Source organism: Phaethon aethereus (assembly GCF_964289735.1).
Source record: "Phaethon aethereus genome assembly, chromosome: 2".
NCBI lineage: Eukaryota > Metazoa > Chordata > Aves > Phaethontiformes > Phaethontidae > Phaethon > Phaethon aethereus.
The window spans coordinates 166,438,255-166,458,118 of record NC_138582.1 but is presented as its reverse complement, the minus strand read 5'-3'; the positions used below and the strand labels follow the sequence as shown (position 1 = coordinate 166,458,118).

At 46.1% G+C, this 19,864-nt stretch overlaps 1 protein-coding gene across 1 annotated transcript in view; it reads right to left on the bottom strand.

Moving 5' to 3' along the window:
* Nucleotides 1-19,294, bottom strand: part of PLCD1 (phospholipase C delta 1) — a gene marked incomplete at both ends in the record, with an annotated part of 44,647 nt that extends 25,353 nt beyond the window's left edge. The window contains 3 exons of the mRNA XM_082014733.1: nucleotides 3,075-3,303; nucleotides 14,184-14,348; nucleotides 19,195-19,294. Of these exons, the coding sequence (XP_081870859.1) occupies nucleotides 3,075-3,303; nucleotides 14,184-14,348; nucleotides 19,195-19,294 (494 nt within the window). The remainder of the gene's footprint in view (nucleotides 1-3,074; nucleotides 3,304-14,183; nucleotides 14,349-19,194) is intronic.
* Between the last annotated feature and the right edge of the window lie 570 nt (nucleotides 19,295-19,864).

The window sequence follows — 19,864 nt, the reverse complement described above, 5'->3', positions numbered from 1 at the left end:
CTTTTTTTTAAAGTCTGCAGTCATTTCCACTGATCATGAGCACCCAGAGGTCATGCACATATCCAAAGTCGACTCTGGAAGGCAATATGTGGGCAGTAAAACGCATCTGCAGAAGAGCATGCCCAGGTCCTGTTACATCCCTCCCAGGGAGGCTGAGCAATGCAGGAGGGAAATCAGAACTCACGAAGAGCACAGCCCCACAGCAGGCCCGCTTGCTGCAAGGACAAGCAGCAAAGAGAGAAAAAGGAGTCTACAGATAACTGCAGCCCCTGTCTCTCATTTCAGCAAACAGCAGCGTTCAGTCCCCAAAACACCCAAACTCCCCATGCAGCTGGTCACCCTCAGGTTTCAGAGAGCTCTAAACAAGCTGGATGAACTAAGCACTTCAACCAAAATTCTTCTCATCTGATGCAAACAGCATTTTGCAGCCCTAGCTGTGGGTCTTCCTTTCACCTTATGCGCCTATTTGGGCCTGGGTGGACTAGGAAAAAGCTGTACCCATTGCTGTACACATCCAGAGAGAGCCTGCTTCCAGCCTCTTGTTTTTAAAGGATCTGCCAGCTCCGGGGCTACCAGCTTTCTATTAGAAACCAAAGAGGGATGACTGAAACTATCTGGCAGATATCCCATGAATGTGCTCAGAAGAGAAATACTGCAAAACTTCTGGTAAGTGATTCCCAACCAGAAGAAAAGCTCCTACATAAATCCCAGAATCGAAGCAGACGGTGCCACACTACTCAAATGAAAACTCTCCTCTATTTTCTGGTCTGAAGTCTTCCCTGCACACATACCTGCAATACTTGCTAAATAACCTATGCCAGCTTGTTGCAGGGTTCAATCTGAGGCTTAATAAAACAGTACTGTATGTGTAAGAACACCAGAAGTACTCTCAAGCATGTGAGAGTTTTATCTTTGTAGGGATATAGGACTGTAAAGGACACACGAGACACTAAATTGAGTCCTTGCTACCACAGGCAACTCCATCGTATTATTAACTGAACAATCCCCATCTGAAACTATCAAGGTTTTTGCTTTCAATACTTGTTTTCAAAATCTTGCACATTCCTTACTTGCTTTGCAAGGTTTTGGAGGCTGGAAAAGATACACTGCAAGGCCATTCTCCAGTCATGGGGGACAGGCAGAGGACCCAACACTTCTCTTCATCTACTGACTCTTCCCCTTCTGTGCTCACACATGCAAAGAACACATCTGAGGTTTAAGGAAGATCCGAGTAAGCCCACGCTGCCAAGCAAACCCAGTGAAGACAGACTAAATTTAAAATCCCAGGCTTTAATTAAACATCATCAAATTTCAAATGAGAAATCATGCTGTTCTGTAATTCCAGGTTACGTTAAACAGCCTGAGACAATCCCAGATTGGAAGCCAGCACTGCACAGTAATTACTCTTCCAGAAATATGGCTTGCCTACCCACCCTATTTAGCTTCGATTCTGCTTTCCAAAGACAGAGAGGCACTTTTCCATGCTGGAAATTTACAGCCTTCTTCCCTTGCAGATGTCATTGTTATTTTTCCCCCCTTAGCAATCTTGCCTCTTCTTATGGGGAAGTTTTTCAGCAATATATTCAATTTGATATGCTCCAAAGACAACTTTCTGTAGCCCAGATTTTCCCCACACACTGTGGGGCGGGATGAGCCTTCACATTTAAAAGGAAAACTGCCAGGGTGCAACATTTCCAACAGCATCAGAGTTTCAAGATTTCAACTTGTCTAGAGACTGCTCCCTACCACCATGGACACACAACTGATAACACTGCTGAGGAATGACCTTACAGCCTAGAGCTTGAAAAACCATCCAGAAAGACACTTACAGTGCAGGAGATAAACACAGCATCCCATGCACATCAGAACTAATGGAGCCTGATTCCTATGGCTGTGCAAGTGCTTATTAGACTTCAGAGAATCCACAGAAGAGTAAAGCCTGGTGAAAGCTCAGCATTTATGTGCCATCTCTTTCATCATTAGTACATTATTACTGAGCAGGGAACCCACATGGAGTGAAGGCTTGACTGAGGGCAAGACTCCCTGGTGCCTGCTCAGGTTCAGACTCCAGCTTTGTGATTTTCCCCAGCTCAGGATTTCAAATCTCCCCTCCCACCCACAGATGCTTTGACACTGAATAAGGCATGAAGCTCACACAGCCTTCTCTCACTGAGAGCAGTATCTGGTTTCCTCTCTGATAGCTGGATGCCTATCTTTGTGAAGCTTAAAGGAACTTAATATTTTATGACTGCTGTGGCTCTGTCAAATCAGGGTGAAATTGGCCAACAGGTTCATGTGTCATGGTCAGGGCCTCAGACACACAGGGACCGCAAAAATACATCAAAAACCGTACCCAGAGATATTCTCTCTTTTCATATGGACGTGAGACCTGTGGTCACAGAGCAGCTTACTGAGTGAAATGCAGCCCTGGGGAAAATTCCCTGTGAATTCAGCAGAGCCAGGAGTTCACCCAATAACTAACTCTCCGTTTCACAACTAATTCACTCTCCTTTCCTGCTCTGCTATGTTCCTTTCTGATGTCTGCATTGTCACTAGAGCAATTGCAAATTCTTTCAGGGGAAAACTTCCTCCCATGCTGAGGCAAATAAGGAGTAATTTCACTAAAGTCAGTGGAGCTACCCCAGAGTAAATTTGGCAGTCAGAAGAGGAGAACCAATTCCCTCGCCTTCTATTACTGAGAAACTTGATAAACAGTGCAGGCTTTTCATGTCTTGCCAAGAAGTGCCTGTCCTGGAGTTTACTGTATTGCAAGTGAAACAGACCCCTGAAGAATACAAAAAATAATTATTGTTTTATCTGGAGCTCCCTGAAAGAGGCAATTCTTTGCTTAAAAAGCTATGTGAAGCCTGAATCCACTCTTGCTTGCATCACTGTAACACAGGGAAAAAAAGCATTGGAAACCAGGGAATTTGCCCGGGTGCAAAATCAGTGTGAGAGAAAACTCAGTGCCCAGGGCCAACAAGAAAAAAGGGGGTTAGTCCACTATCTCCACCCACAGAGAAAGACAAGTGCATCTTTGTGTGTGATTAATCACTTTATAAAGCAAAGGATACTGTTGGAGTTTCTGTTTCTGGTTCATGGAGTTGCTGTGCGCTATGATTTTCCCAAGGCCGGAGATCCAGTGGTTGGCATCATCCTCTGAACTTGCAATGAGGTCCAGGTTTTTCCGCTGGTCTTTGAAAATGATGGAAAAGCAGCGATACTCTGGGACATCCTTGGCGTATTTTTCCATACCTTCTGTTTTATGGCCTGATCTCACATCCCGAATATCTTCAATGGAGACTGTGGAAAGAAAGCAGAGCCTGCTGTCAGCAGGGGTTCAGTCAGCCTTATCTCTACTTGGTGAGGGATATTAAGAAATTACTCTTTCTCCTTTCCCTGTGACCCCTGGAGGATTCCCTTCATTTCCCCCCCTCCCCAAACTTTGGTACTAAAAAAAGCTCAAATCAAAAGGAGAATAAAGAGTAAGAAATTAAAAAAAAACAACTCAGAACTCTTTCCCCATGTTATTTATTTAACAAAGCAGCAGAATATGCACTAGATACCATACTGTGATATCAAGTTTATGAGATACAAATCACTGCCAAGAGTTTGGTTGCAGCCCTTGGAGCATCCCTGATTTTATCTCTGGCCCCATCTGAGAGTGGGGAGAGCAGAGCTGTGACTCCCTGTGAACATCACCTCACAGGAAAATGAGAGGTAACTTCAGTAAGAGGAGGGCAGGGACCAAAATAGTCATTCTTTAGTTTGCAAAAAAGAGAGGAGGTTAAATTTTAAATCCCATATATTCTTCTCAGTCACACTAGTGCAAATTAGGGAGGCAAAGAGCAAAGCTTCAGAGCAGTCTTGTGTCACCCATACTCCATCCTTACCCCTGTCAAGTGTAGACTTGATCCTCTTTGCTGTAAGAATTCAAAACACTGCTTTCAAGAGCATCCTTCCCCATTTCCATCTTTGCCCCTCAGCTGGTGGAAATGAGCCCTGAAGTCTCACCAAGTTTGCAAAATGCACACACAAGGCAATCCAGAAAGAGTGGTGCATTCAAAAGACGAGGTTATTAAACGAATGTAAGTAACTGGGACACCCCTACACTGCCCCTGAGAGCATGCAGGTGCCCTCAAACTGTGCTGAAATCAGGCAAGCTCCCAGCAGCATGCACAGCTCCTTTCTGTCTTTCACGGACCACTTAACACATCTACAAAGGCCTGATGGCTGACAAACTTAACAGAAGTTAAGTTCTGGATTGCACCTACACACTGTAAATAGCAAAAGTGTTTGCAAATGGTGTTGAAGTCCGTAACTGAGAAAGTGTCGTTGCATTTTCTTGGGTGGGAGACAGACCAGTTAACATTTTGCAAACATCTACCAACACCATCTCAGGGCACACATAGAAAAGGCAACACACGTGAAAAATATTCAACCTTCTTCTATAACAAAATATTCAACCTTCTTCTATAACAAGCATGCCAAAAAATAGTTATAATCACAGGAATTTGAAAAAAAAGGCTTAACTGCTCCTTACCTCAAACTGTAAATAACAGGTAAAAATTGTTTCCTGTATCACAGATGTGCAAGATCGATTTTATTTGTACTTATCTTGAAGGAGCTTTGTTGAAAAGCAGCACGTGAGTGCAAAATATCCCCACTGTTTATCTGAGTAGGAGAAACATCCATTTTATCTGGTCTTTCATTTAAACTGGTGCAATTTCACCATTAAAGGGCCCAGTTCATTCAAAGCCAACACTGCAGAAAAACACAACTCAGCATGCACCCTGCACATTTTTAGCATGGCTGCCCTGGGATCATCCAAAATTCATCAGATGCTCATTAGAGTTTGAAAATGTTCCTTTTTTTCCCAGGGCAGTCATGATAACACTCAGCTGCTGGAGAAAAAAAAAAAAACCCACAACTTCAGTCTTCAAAAATCAGTGACTTTCCAAAACCAACACCTGACATTTGCTTTAAATTACCAACACATGCTGGGGTGGTCAAACATCTTCCACAGCACTTGGCTGGCCTGGTTCCTATACCAGAGCACACTTTGAGGACGTTTCTGGAGCTGGCAAAGCTCCTCCCTGACAATTATGAACAATTATCTTTGTGTGGTCTTTTATTATCACTTTGTAAAGGCCGACAGTTGATCCGTTGGAGGGGAGGAGAAGGTTGGGTTGGGATGGGCTGCTGTGGAATTACATTATCTGGCCAATTTACTGTAGAGTGAAAGTTTATGGTTTTGAGTACTAAAACCATCCTTGAAAGAAAAGGGCTGCAATTCCCTTACAGCTGGGCTGCCTTGCTGGTGATTTTGCCTGTTAACTAGGACATTGGGCAAATGATAGTGATTGTGCCTTAGGTAGAACTACACCCTTAATGTAAAGGATAGGATCGTGTTTGGACAGATTCAGTTAAGTCAAAAAGACTAAAGTTTAATTAGGCTCCTTTTATAGCCAATGGGGAAAAAAAAGAAGCTTTGGGAACACAAATGTCCTGTTCAGACAAAAACTTTAGAGTAAGATAAATCATACCCTTAATCCATGGCTACAGTGGACCCTTGACCAGAAAGGAAGTCCAGGCTGAGCATCATCATGCAGATGGTCTGTAAGTAGGTGATTCTCCTTCACTCCTGGTCTCTTCTGGTTATGGCAGTGCAAGTGGAAGGATCATCTTGTTGTTCCTCATCACCTGCCAACTGCTCACCACTGCTTGGCTCTTAAGAGTTACTGTCCCTTCAGAATGGCTAGCTAGTCTGCTTGTGCAATCAATCCCTAAACTTTGGGTTGGCAACGACCTAGTGTTTCCAAGACTAGAAAATCTGATGTTAAATATTGGAAATTTAGAACGGATTCTTTGGAAACCATCACTTGGCAAAGTGAATCCACTGGAAGAGAGAGCTTGTGTGGGAGGAAAAAAAAGATTGAAAACCTGTGTCTGGAAGGGCTGCCTTGATCCTTTTGGGGTATGCTGAGAAGAGAATGATAGAGTGCACAGAGCTCCTCGATGCAGAAAAGGTACGAGGAAGGCTGAAGAACAGGATTGGTGTCTACTGTAGTCACACAAGAGACAAGGAGAGAAACTATCAACGGAAGAACTGTTAAAAAAGCAGGGTAAGGGAGGACACTTTTTAAAGCTTTCCATAGCTTGGTCATGTGTACTGCTTTCATCTATCAATAAAAAAGCTGAAGCCAAAGGAGTCAGCCCAAACCATCTGCAAATGTTACCTCTTTTCTGGAAAATCTTAACCCTGCATGAGTACATTATCAGCTGCTCCCAGACAGTGAGCGTACTGTATTAGCAGTCCCAAACTCACTGCGTGCTCAGCTGAGCTATCTGCAAGGAGACATCAGAAATAACTGGGGGACAGAGACGTTTCACAGCAGAGGAACACTTACAGCAAGTACCCATCGATCACGTAACCCTGCAACCTCCCTGTCCCTTCCCCATCACGCCACAGCGGGGAGGTAACCGCAAGAAGAAGAGAATCTGGAAAGTTTGCATCTACTTCTCCTGAATGTTCACGTCTGTGGAAGAGGTGGTTTGCGTAAAGTCCAAAACATGAAGCACAACACAAGGAAGCTTGTGTCCTTCCTGACCTCCAGACATTGAGTCAAACAGGTTACATTCTGGTCAGTCTTCCTGGCTGCTGCGGATGCCACTTGGCCAGTGCCACAGCCAAAGGCTCCCCACTGACATGGACATACGGCAGCGTTCCCTGGAGCTGGTGAAATTACTCCTGTCTGAACTAGTTTCAGGAAGATGTTGAGAACTTTCTTTTTAATGCTCCTTTCAATTTTCATCACTGGATACTGCCCTTGTGCTCCTCCCTTGCTAATTCTTGTCCCAGTGTCCTTGTCCCAGGACACTGGGACAACAATTGGGACACTGGGACACTTCTGTTTCACCCATGGCATTAGCAGGCAGGCATGACTCAGGCCTGCAGGATGCAGTTTTGACACTCCTGATGTTTTCAAGCAACCAACATGTATCTTTTGGATGTCTCTTTTGATTTGGATTTCAAGGACGTTGCTGTTCCACCTGCAAGCTCATCTCCTCATGCAGGACAAGGAACACCTCTCAAAGGAAAACAACAGCTGTGATTCACAGTGATGTGCCTGTAACTGGACTTAGAGAGTCTGCAAGTGCCCAATTCCAAAACAATGACCCACAAAACCTTGCTGAGTGGGTGCAGAGACTCACCTGTGCCTCTGCCTAACCTAAAAGCTCCCCCATGCCCCAGAAGTTAGTTTCTTCCTTCAGGTGGCCCCTGTACAAATGTCTCTCCACCTCCCTCCAGCAGGACCTGGGCTGGCCTGACCACCCTCCACAAGGTGCCCTCAGACAGATCCCAGTGCAAGGATTTCAGCCCTACACACATGTACAGAGGGGATGGCCATTTGTGCGAGAATTCCTGCAAGCAGCAGTAGGGAGAAGGACACGAATTCAATCTCCCCATCACCCTAAAAGCTGTAACACCAGTTTTAGGCTTCAGCAGTGCATCCAAGTCACATCTATGCACTATAATCCATTGGGCAGCCAAAAATACAAGTGTTGAGGAGCCCGAAGAACAAGGTGTCTAATGATTAGAGCACTTGTCTGAGAGATGAGCCCTGGCCATTGGTCTCTACGTCTCTTTTTCAGTCACTGCTCCTACGGTGAAATGTCCAGACTGTGCTGGGAGCATGGACAGTAAAACACTTTGGTAATCCTAAAGAATACAGGCAAAGGAGGAACGGAGGCAAACAGCAATCACCCTTTGCCTTCCTCCTGTTTGACAGGCAGCCCTTTGAGAGGAGATTTTTTTTCAAGAGTCTTACAGAAAGGAGATAGAACAAGGAACTGAACCCACATCTCCTGCAAACCACTGGGCATGTGAAGGACAAGGACCAAAAGGTGCTCCTCCTTCCTTGTGCCTTTGCTGAAAAAGAGGCAGAGGAAGGGTCAATGTATAGAGACTTGGAGACACTGCCAAAAGAGCTGGCCTTGAGTTACTCATGAGGGGAGGGGGAAGCATTTTTTTCACTCTGAGGGAAATACTCCTCAGATCCTTCTCTTTCCTTATCCTACCTCCCTGTCATTAGCAAGTGATCTCCACAATGTGGCATTCAGTCACGTTGAATTACTCCATCCCACCCTAATTGTCTCATTAAGTCATTTTGGTTTACTGTCAGGAAATGCAGATGAGAAACGTACTCCACTGTTAATAGCTTGCATCATATTTGCACACAATACTGCCTGTCTGCAGAAGATCAGACCTTCACCAGCTGCAGCTCAGCCAGGCTGGCTTAGCATCTTGTGAAGAACGGATGAAAGCTGCTACCTGACCCCCAGACTGTCCTGCCAGCCAGGATGGCTGCAGCACACGGAGCACATGGGGCAAACTGGCACTGCCTGCTGCTTCTCTCTTTGCTTTCCTCCCAGAAAATGCAGTTTAGTTGATCTTGGTTTCACCATAGGTGGCTGATGCTAATGGCCAAACACAGTTGGGATCAGGACCTTTGTAACCGGCAGGAGCTGGAGCACTGTCAGCTCCCTGGACCGGGAACACCAAATGCTATCCATCATCCTCATCGCTGAGGGATGCTTTAACATGATGCTTCAAGGGTGGGTTTGGCATGAGTCCCGCTGCACTGTGCCTTCTTAGCCCTGACCGCATTGCTTTCTCATCTCTGGGTGCATGAATTCCTGCAGGTCCCAGCTGCTGATTCCTCATCCATTCCCTTCTCTCCCCCTCACTGACTCGCTCAGCACGTTGTTTTAACTTGACTTCCACTGCACAGCAGTCTGCCCTCATTACTGGTATGTGCCACCAGCTGACAACCAGTGATATAATGCACATGTAATTTTACAAGTTGTTTGGAAATACCTTTTTATATAAGGTCTTTACCCCATCTTTCTCTCTACCCATCACAGCTTGGGGCGTATATGTAAATAGAGTGATCTCTATTTACATTCCTTCCACACATCACAACCAGGGCCCTGCAAACTATTTCTGCAACTAGTTTCTACTTCTCCTGCCACTACAGTGCCACAAAATTTGGATCTAAGGCTCTCAACGCTTCTGTTTTTTCATTTAACATATGCTATGGAAAATAAGGTCAATATTTGTCAGCACACTGCCTGTGATGAAAACTGTCCCAGAAATGCATGCGGTGGCCTAATTGAAAATTAAATCGAAAAAACAGGCAGCTCTGCATTTGAAATGATTTGTTTTATGGGTTGAGTGATTTTGATAAAAACTAATGAGACCCACAGACAGACGGTTTTGTTTTCACAGCTGATGGCTGCCTTGCATAACACATTCACATCAGCAAATATTTTTCCAGGGACAAATACATGTCTGACCGTGAAGCAATGATTCCTAAAGAAACTGCCTAACCAGCTCCAGAAGGAAGCTGTCAGTGCAGTCAACTGGCTGCTGTGTGTGTACAAGTTGCTGAGAGTTTCTGTTGACTTTAGGCACTTATCAGGAACAATTTAAAGTTTTCACTTCTTGACTTGAGCCAGCCCAGAGCAATATCACGTCCTTTCTGTTCTTCTGCAAGCAAGTTCAGGGTATTAATTCAATGGAGATAATTGTTCATTCTTCCACAAAAATGGCATAATATGTTAATTGCATGGCATTTTAAGGGCGTTCCTAAATTTCACAGACACTCAAAAATGAAGGAAAAAGTTTTCTGCTGAATACTGGTAGTAGGATATAAACATAAAGCTTTTGTACTATGTTTAAAGCCATGCAAAAATATCCTATAATTGGGCTGGAAGTCAGAGGACCTGGAAAAAATTCTGTACATTTTTAATAGTGAAGATAATTAATCATTAGATCAAAACATCAGTTTCATTACTTTAAATAATAATACAAACATCACTTGCAACATTCAGTTGTGCAACTGAATTTAACTCACCTCTGTAATTTGCTCCCAAAACTGATTCTTTTAACCGAAAAAAAACCTCCAACAATACTAGTTTTTAAGTAAAGCTTTTGGCCAGAAATGGAAACATTTCAGCCAAAACTCCTAAACTTCTTTCTTGACTACAGGGCTCGTGACTCAACGACGCACCCCCGGTGAGTCATCCTTGGTGCAGTGTGCGAAGCTCACTCATGCTGCCATAGGAAACGTCATCTCCCTGAGCCTCCAGCAGAGAGAGGGTGCAGGAGGAAGCAAAGCAACAGCTTTTCCAGGGGCTCCCCTGTAGGACCCCTAAATCTAAACAACCCATTCAGTCTTCTCCTTCTGGCTTTGAATACTCTGTTTCTCCACCAAACGCTCAAAAGGATGTTTCACTGGAAAGTTCTCAACCATCCTTACAAATCCCCAAGTTCAGAGAGTTTTTAAAGGGATTGAGTCTGGCTTAAGTGAGCTCACGCTAGGGATTTCAGCCGGTTTAAGGAAAGACTTTCAAAAATCAATTTCACTGAAAGCAGCACATGCCTTTTTGCCTTTTTTTTGTGTAGATGAGACCTGATATTTGACCACAGTCAAAACAAGACAGTGTTAGGGACAGGTTGCTGCTCTTTGAGCACAAGCCCCTCTGCCTCCTTTGGCTCCCCTCCCTCCCACCATAGTGATGCTCAGAAGTGAACTGGCTTTGATTGAACTGGTTGTTTACCAGCCCCCTTGCACAAGCCTTTTCTTTGCCCCAAAACTGTTAATCCTGCCACTAGAACCCTGTTGTCTCAGACCCAGGGAGAAAGCTGTCCCATGTGTAAAAGCCTCACAGGCCAAAGCAGCATCCACCCTGACCATGGCTCTACACAACATTCAAGATAACAGAGAGTAGCAGTGGGTGTATGGGCCCAGTTTGCAGCTCAGACACAGGATATAGCAGGAAATACTGAAAATTTGATTTTTAAACCAATTTTTTTGTGCAGTCCTTTGTGTTCCAGCGCTGCTATGTTTCTGTGGGAGCCAACAAGAGAGTAAGCACACGGTGTACCATGTTTGTTGGAAAACCGACCACTTAATATGCTTCAAGGGCTTTTGGAAAAAGCCTGTTCTCTTGGGCCTAAATGGAACATACTGAAAAATAATGGATCATGGGTAATAAGGAAAAAATGGATTAGGTTCTACCTGCATAGAAACCATGTTGGAATGACAGCCTACCCCTGAAAAAGCCCTGTGGGTAATGCAGCTATCAAGACAGCATCCAATCTAAATATCTGGTTGTTTAAAATAAAGACAACAAAGGAAGGTACTGGTTGTACCCCATGTATCTGATCCACGCAACATCTGTGCCTGTGACAACCCTGATATGTTGGCTTTCCTTAACTTCAAGCATCTGAGAGTCTTCTCTCTAACCTTGGCAGTCCCCAGTTTTATCTACTAGACACCACCACACAATGGTTTACAAATAGCTTTTCTGCATGATTATAAAAACAGTAACAGGAATAACAGGAAACTGTCCAAACAAAAACATAGCCCTTACCCTACCCAGACTTTGCTCCTCTGAGGTGTCTCCATCTGCTTGCTCTCAGCAATGCTGCAGATAAGATTAGACCTGCTGCTAAAACCTCCCAGTTTCCATTCTGCTCATTCTTTTTCCTTCCTAAAAAAGGCAGCTTATCTGCAGTTTTAGAAAGGCTTTGTAGTGGAGGGCAAAGTTACTGTCTGTTAACAAGGAAGGGTGACCCTCTGGAGAGACTCGCCTTGAAGTCCCTGATTTTGAGCATCAAATCATGACCTTGCACTCTTCCTCTGCTTTTTGATTGCCTACACACACTGGACCAAATGAGAATGCAGCCATAGTGATACAGCTCACCAGAGAAAAACAACACTGACCAGGGGTAATCCTCTCTATACCTAAACCCAAAGCAGCCTGGTGAAGTTAAAAGCTCAAGAAAGAAACTCAGTCCCAGCGATCACTTCAAAAACTTGGGAATGGAAGGTATCAGAGGACCAACAGACAAGAAAGGCATGGGAAAATGGATGTCCTTGGTCTTATGGCTTGGGACTGGGCAGGCATCAGTCCAGTCAGTACTCATCTCTCTTGTTGACTTCCAGGTTCAGGCGTGTCCAGAGCACCTGTTGAAAGCAGTCCCAAGGTGGCCCTCCAGCCCTCCCGAAAGCTTGCACCACAACTGCAGGCACCACGTCACATCCTCCCAGGAGCATGTGGGATGCAGCACGCTCCGGCACTCTTGGTAAGTCAGCTTGGCACCAGGCATGCTCCTGCAGCCAGCCAGGTGGACGGATGCAAATCCAACCTGGCCAGAGCCCTGCCAGAGCTTGCTTTTCCAGAGCAGCAAGGACAAGCTCTGCCTCAACTGCCTTGCTCCCTTCCTGTTATCCAGGCAACAAAAAAAGAGTGTCTTTCTCTCTTCTTTTCACAGGGAAAGCTGTGCATGCGTGGAGGCGTTACGGAGCATACGTGTGGGTGGGAGTCAGTAGGCATTATTACTCCATCTTCACTTTGTACTGAGGATACTCCCAGCGCACAGCAAGTTCTCCTTCTTGCAGTGGCACTGCCTCTATCTCCAGCAGTGTGGCAACATCGGCTGTGCCCAGTTAGCAAAGCTGTAAATCCACACCCACACGGACACACTCCCAGCTCAAAGGATTTGATTTTGCTGCAGGGCTCTTACTGCAGCTCAGTATATAAAAAAGTGACCATTGTGCCAGCTCTCCACGCCACTGCCCCAGCAATGGAGGCAATGGCTTTGACCAGGGCTTCTCCAAGTAGACGTCAAGGTCCCTGGAGCCACAGCACAAAGACCCTGTCCCGTTTACTTCAGAGGATCAGGTGGGGTCAGGACTGTTGCTGGAGGTGCTCTCAGCCCCCATAATTTGGAAACTGCTGGCTCAGAGCACAGGAAAGAAAGCTCCGAAAGTCATTCTTCTCAGCTCAGGTCCTAATCAGTTTTATAATAAGACATTATCTGTGAAAGGACTTTGCTTTTATATGGGACAAAAGCACTCAACAGAGCAGGCGTTCCTAAGGAGCAAACACTCACTAAGGCCTCTGCGTTTGCTGTTATCATGGGTTATTGCACCAGTATCTAACCAGCGCAGCTGAGCTCAGGACCCTGCCATGTTGGGTATGCAAACACATCGTAAGGAACAGCCTCTAATCCAAAGCCTTTTATAGCTAGATAGAGGAGGAGAAAGGAAACGTGTTTGGAAGGATGCACAAAGAAATTAAATGAGCTGCCCAAGGTCACATGAGAAGAGTGTGGCAGTCAAGATTATAAACCAAACGTATTTTGCCCTGCTACCTTACTCCTCCTACTGAAAATCTTATCACTGCTCGTGGGAGGGGGGTAATTTGGAAGACCCACCCTTCATTTAGTTAATTGTGATTGTTACCAAAAAAATTCTGTAAATAACATGGGCAGCGTGTTCTACATTTCAACATGCGATAAAATATATTCCACATTATTCATTTACCTCCCGGCTTTACAAGACTGTGATGATTAGTGACAGAGCAATATGTCAGAAAAATACCAAATGAGAAGAAAAAACAGATATAAACAGATATACACTCTGCCTGATCCCATTTTGAGTGCACAATTGGGCTTCTGGTCCCAATTATGGCCCCAAGCTGGGTGATGCTGGCACAGAATGGTTTTCCCTGTGCCCATACAATGGTGGATGTCATACGTGGGCTTTTTACAATGGCTTAGATTCTGAGTTTCCAAGATAAGGATGGGAACAAGCTTTCCCTCTCAGAGATATCTCCTGCCAGCCCTTGGAACTCCACATCTCTGTGGTTCCCTTGCGAGGCTTGAATGCCAGCTTTCCCAGGGGCTGCAGGCAGAAAAGAGGTGTCCTGGCAAAGCCCGGACCAACAGCCCAAGCGCCTCACACCACACGGCAGACACTCAAGCCATGTCTCACACCAAGCATTAGGGCTCGGGCACCCAAGTAACCTGAACTCTTGCTCTGGGGGGGAAACGAGCCAGGCAGGGCCGCCTAGCGCGGCCCACCCCACAATGATTTTAAGTGGTAGCTCATGAGCTTGGGAAATGTGGCCATTCCTGAGCTGGCAGATTCCTCCCAGCTGTCTCCAGAGCCGACAGCATCACTCAGTTTGTGTGTTACAGGAGTGTGAAGGATCTGGTTGCATTGCTCCAAGCCCTACCTCCACATCACAAACATAATGGTCCCCGTTCACCCCAAGCACCTCTGCCCACAGTGCCCCATGCCTGTGATGAAGCAAACTTTACTTACAGATCTGTGACTCTGGAGACCTCAGCATCTTCTTCGATTCCTGCCATATGGTTTTGCAGTCCTCCTGGAGCTTATAAAACCGCTCCTTTCTCCAAGAGCCTGACTTCACTTTCAGCAGCTGGCTACCTTTCAGGAGGAACTTCAGATCCTTGTCATCTTTCAGGCCTGCAGAGAAACAGTAGTGGTAATATTGGAAGAATCAACTCAAGAAATGATGCTCATAGGGTCTTCCCTTTCATGAGGCACTCATCACAGACATAGCCAGACCACTGCAGTTCAGGCAGGTCTGGGGATGACAGCAGAGCAGAGAGACCCAGAAATCTGCCATGCCGCACTTTATGCTCATAAAATAGGCTGGAGCCTTGTAGGCTTCTTAAATTGAGTCCAAAGACTTTGGTACTAGGTGGTTTTCAATCACAATCAAGTGATTTACAAACATAAAATATCTTCTTCCCAGCAAACATTAATGTTAGGATGCAAAAACTACAATAAAACCAACAACATAACAGTAAAAGCAGAGGAAAGTAAGTTGTATAACTTGTAATTTGAGTACTCTCAGGAACTTTCAAGTGATTTCAAATCTATTCTGTGACAAATTTCCTTTGTGGAAACAGGAATACACAAAGATATCTCTCTTCCTTCTCTGGCAAGCAGTCCCTACCTATCCACATGGGAATTTTGAAGACCAGTGTCATGAAGCTTCAGACACACACTGGTAAGTTTGGTGACAGGCAGCATCACGTCAATTAGGTAGCAATAAGGTAGCAACCATGCTCTCCTCATTGCTGTCTTGTATCTGAGAGGATCTTCATCTTTCTCACCCTACTAAGCAACCACAATACCAAGTAATAATAACCAGACCTTCTGGTTCCAGGAACTTCAGATTTTACATCTTAGGCTAGATTCAGGAAGGCACTTAGACATCTAGAGAGACACCAGGCACCTACTGAGACTTTGAAAACATAGATTTGGCATTCTACAAGATTTTGAATGCCTCAGCAATATACTACTTGTACATACCTAAATACCTGGGAGAATCTCTCCCTCAAGCCAGCCATTAATTACAGATCTGGAGCGTGTGGGCTGGGGCGGGTGAGAGCATGAAACATGAGAAATACATCCTAGGCTTTCTCTAATAGGCACCTTGCATCTCCCTGACATTGCATAAAAGGCTGGTTCAAAGCTGGTGAAACAGCGTTTAAGTCTGTAGTTCTGACCAAGCACATCCCAACTCAACAGGATTTTTGCTAACCTTACCTTGTCAACGCAGATAACCACTCGGTCACAGCCACCTGACACTCACATCACAGGTTTACAACCTCATGCTACGTAAACATAACACGGGGTCTCAAAAAGCAGAAATCCAAGTTAATAGATTTACGCAATAACATTTATACTGCAGTGTGGCATTCCCCTGTGACATTGGGTTTGTTCTTTTCTGGAAGACACAGCTGCCTTGAACTTGTTTTTTGAATAGGGCAAGGCAATAAAATACCAAGCATCACTTCAGGCCTGCTTGAAAAACAAAACGCAACATGAGATCCAAGTGGCCAAATCCCTCAGCTCCCGACAATTCATACAGCGAACTGAAGTGCCTGGTGCTGCAGAGTACCAGGGCAGGTCACGGTGGCGGCAGCAAAAAGCAGCACCGGGTGTTCGTAGCTGGGCTACGTTGGCCTAAAAAGAGCATTTTAGGTTGCCAAAGAAAGCCTGAGATCTTCATCAGAGATAAGTATTACGGGTGTTCAGTGTCCACTCAGTGAGCCGCTCGCACCATTTTACTGGTTTTGCAGATGCCAAGGAGCATGCCCGGAGCTGAGCCTGGCTGAGGCATCCAGAGTTGAAAGCGCCACTGTGGGAGCTGGAGATCCTGAAAAGGTGGCTCTGGCATCTCTCTTTCCTCTACATTCAATTAGCTATCTCATTAGTTAAGTGTCTTCCCATGCTATATCATGCCCTGGGCCCCTCAGTTCATATCTGGTCTGGAGGTTCCCAAGAGGAGAATTTGAATGCTTCCTTCTCTGGAAACTTCAGAAAGAAAATCATGGAGAGAAGGAAAAAAAACACCTCCTGCAAAGCACAGAAGGGTGATAGTTTGAGCCCAGCTATGGGAACTGGGACATCCTCCTAGGTTCGCTGGGGTTCAAGCATACCCAGGGGTTGACAAGAGGCCAGAGGAAGGACAGACACCATACCAGCTTCACAGCTCCTTTGTCTCCTGAGTTGTGTGTTAAGGCTTCACCTCCGAGGCAGAGGTTTCCAAGTGCTGAGAAGATACCACAGACTTGGGCCTCACTACCACCTCTGTGGTGCCCCTTAAGGTTCCTGGAGGGGAAACAAACTTCTTCCTTCTCTCTATTCACCCACAACATTTCTGTTCTGGCTCCCAGCCTCATTCCCTCTCTTTCTTCAGATCCCAACCATGCAAAGCATTGCTACGAGACTAGGAGGAGGACGTGCCATCCTAGGGTGACATGAGGAGGAAAGCAGGAAAACCATCAATTCTTTCAGGTGCCTTTGTGCATAAGTGTGTAATGAGAAATCCCTGTTAACTGGGGCATGTTTCGTTACATAGACACCGCATGCAGCATGTGTAGTGTGTCCTGCTACCTGGACATTCCAAAGAGCTGCACCAACGTAATACAGGCAAATCTGCATGGGCACAGGCAGCAGTCAAGGGCAGGTTCCTCTCTGCCAGGCTTGATCCACACAGGTCAGACACAAGCTAGAGCACAGAGCCCTTCATCCCGCTCACCGGCACAGCCCAGTCTGTGGATTAGCATGGGTCAAAATCCTCCTCCTCTTCAGAGGATCTAACTATGGGTTGCGAGCAGCCCTCCCACTCATCCTTGGCCACCGTACCTGAGGACCAGGCCAGGTTAAATGACTCAGCAAAGGAGGCCACCGCACTTCAGAAGAGCAGGAGGGAAAGATGAAGAGGGACAGTGCATGGTGAAAGCATGGCAAAGATCAAAGATGGCAGGGAGCATGAGTCAGAGGGTAGCGAGAGAAGCCAGGGAGGGATGGAGACAAGCTTGCCTCTAGAAGCCAGCGGGTTTGGCCAGGAAAGGGTGAGAGGGATAATCATGGGTGTCTAACAGCTCCGGCACTCCTTTGATGTGGGAGGCCTTTCAGATAGAGAGCAGTCACCCAGAGATGACCTCTGCCCATGGTGACCCCAAGTACTGACAGAACCACCCAACGGTGGGCCTGGAGGAAGGAGAACCCCCTTAACAGGGTAGGCACAGCCTGTCTCAGGCCTGCTCTGCGTCTGTCTCCAGCAGTTCACGCTCAGACAGCTAGCCTGGCCGGGAAGAAGGGCCAGCCTTTTGGGCCCTGCCACCTATGCCCAGTCCAAGCACTGCCACAGACTCTTTAAATGGCCTTGGGCAAGTCACTTAGTGTCTCTATTCCTATCTACAAAGAGGCAGCAGCATTTTGTTAGGCCAGAGATGGAGCAGAAGACGCTCTGATCTGCTGATACAGGAGCCACAAACACACCCCTTATGTGTCAGTGGGACATTACTCTCAGTTGGTCATTTGAACTGCTTTCCAGAAAACAAACACCTTTTCCCAGCAGAAACTTCATTTCAGGTTTTATGCCTGAACAAGCTCCTGAGGATTTCTGCCTAAAAACCTCACAGGGCTGAGGAGGTTTGCTGTCCAGAGCTCTCTCTCATAGCAATAGAAACTTTTGTATGAAAGAAAGCAGAGTCTTTATACACATACATAATTTAAAAATTCAAAAACACCCTGCAGCAGGACAAGGCTATTGGTTTTCAACTATATAACAACAGTCGGTATGAGAAGCACAAACACTACACTGAAATAGATGTCCAAATCCTGCCCGAAACATGTGGCAGGACTGTGTCTTGCTCAGCATCACCTGTGAAATACCAAATACATACTTGGCATGCAAAATTGCAGAGTGCATTTCAAGGGTCGGGCAGAATATCAATCACACACTTTCTATGTATTCACACACAATATTTCTATTCACACACAGAACATATTTAGTGTGCAGTAAAGTTCAGAGTGAAAATCTTGTTCGGCAAAGGTAGAAGCGCCTCAAGCACACACAGCACTGCAATAAGCATGAAGTCAATATACTGCACCATGAAGCTTTAGACATGAAGACATTAAAAATGTTAACCTTTCTATTATTTGTCTCAGGTTTACAGCAAGCAGGAAGCACAATAAAACAATAGTTGTCATGGTAAAAGCCAGGCTCTGAGTTCACTACGGAGATAGAATGATGTCTACAGAAGACAGTGATAATCCATATTCCTGCTTTGCTCACTTGCAAATCTGCTGATCTGATATAAACACATTAATTACAACTGCTATAAAACAAGCCTCCTCCTGCCTGCTCTCCCTCCCCCACCTGGTTTAAGACCAGACATAACTCAGGGTTGCTGGTTTAAAAGGGCAGAAAGCCTTTCTGATAAAATCCAATGAATTTGGGTGGGTAAATGGTGATTTTCCATTTCTACTTGCCCTCTGTAGCCACAGAAATCAAGGGACTCGCATCCACTTGGGCTGTCTCTCCAGACACCAGGCAGCAGCAGTGAGTTCATAGCCAGACACAGAAGTTACAGAACTCCCTGGGTTTCCTCTTTCTTTTCATCTGGTGAATGCAGACCTCTGAGTGGTTCCTTGTGCTCTTATAGCAACTGGCAATACACCACTGAGAAGTCCTAAAATCAGGCAGGAAAAGGGCACTGCCTTCCCCAAACACCCTCAACCAGCGACAGTTCAGAAAGCCCAGCAAGATTTGGAAACCGACTCTTTGCCAAAGAGGTCTGACTTTCTTTGATGCCTCAGACGAAGGGTTTTACACATCTGACGGGTGGTTACAGGCAAAGGAAAGCAAAAGAAGCCTCAGGAGTTTAAAAATAACCTTGGAGTTGCCTTTAGGGTGGAGCACTGCCTCTGTGCAGGGAAAAGAGGCAGAAATGAAGCAGCTGCCAGCGTGTGGAAGTGCCGAGGGTCTGGCCAACTTGTCCCTTACCCAGCCTGATGCCGTTCAACGCGGCCACTCTACGGCTCTGCTCCCGTAGCATGTTTTCCTGGGACACGCTGCGCTTGGGCTGCCTTCGGAAGCACTGCATGATCCAGCGTGGGGCTCGGGGAGAGGCCTTGGGCGTCGGGAAGGATAGGGGCCCACGCCGCCCCTGGGGGGATCCCCGCTCATCCAGGAGCCTCCGGCGTGTGCGGTGTCAAACGGGGCTCCAAGGAGGGAGCGGAGGCAGCGGGAGAGTGCAGGCAGAGGAAGGCAGGGGAGGGCAGAGTCCAGCTGGGGGTGGAACCCTGGGAAGTCTCTCCTCCTGCTTTGCTCTCCAGCACGCACAGGATGCAAAATTACACCAAGGAGCCTGCCAGCAGCTGCCCAGGTAGAAGGAACAAGTTTTCCTACAGTCATATGCCAGTGGGTTTTTATGCATCATTTCCAGGGGATGGAGGAGTCCCAAATATTGTTTGTGGCTTCTAATCAGTGCCTAAGGCTGTCAGCTTAGCCTGCCCACAAATGCCAGGATCAGAGAGTGCTTGGCTCCACCCTCTCTCTTCTGTGCAAAGCTGCTCCGTGCTGTTCCCACTGACATGCAGTGAAGCGGAAGCTAAAAACACCTTTTAGCCAGGCCAGATGCAGCCCAAAAGCTGCTTGGAAACTGTGTTTTAAT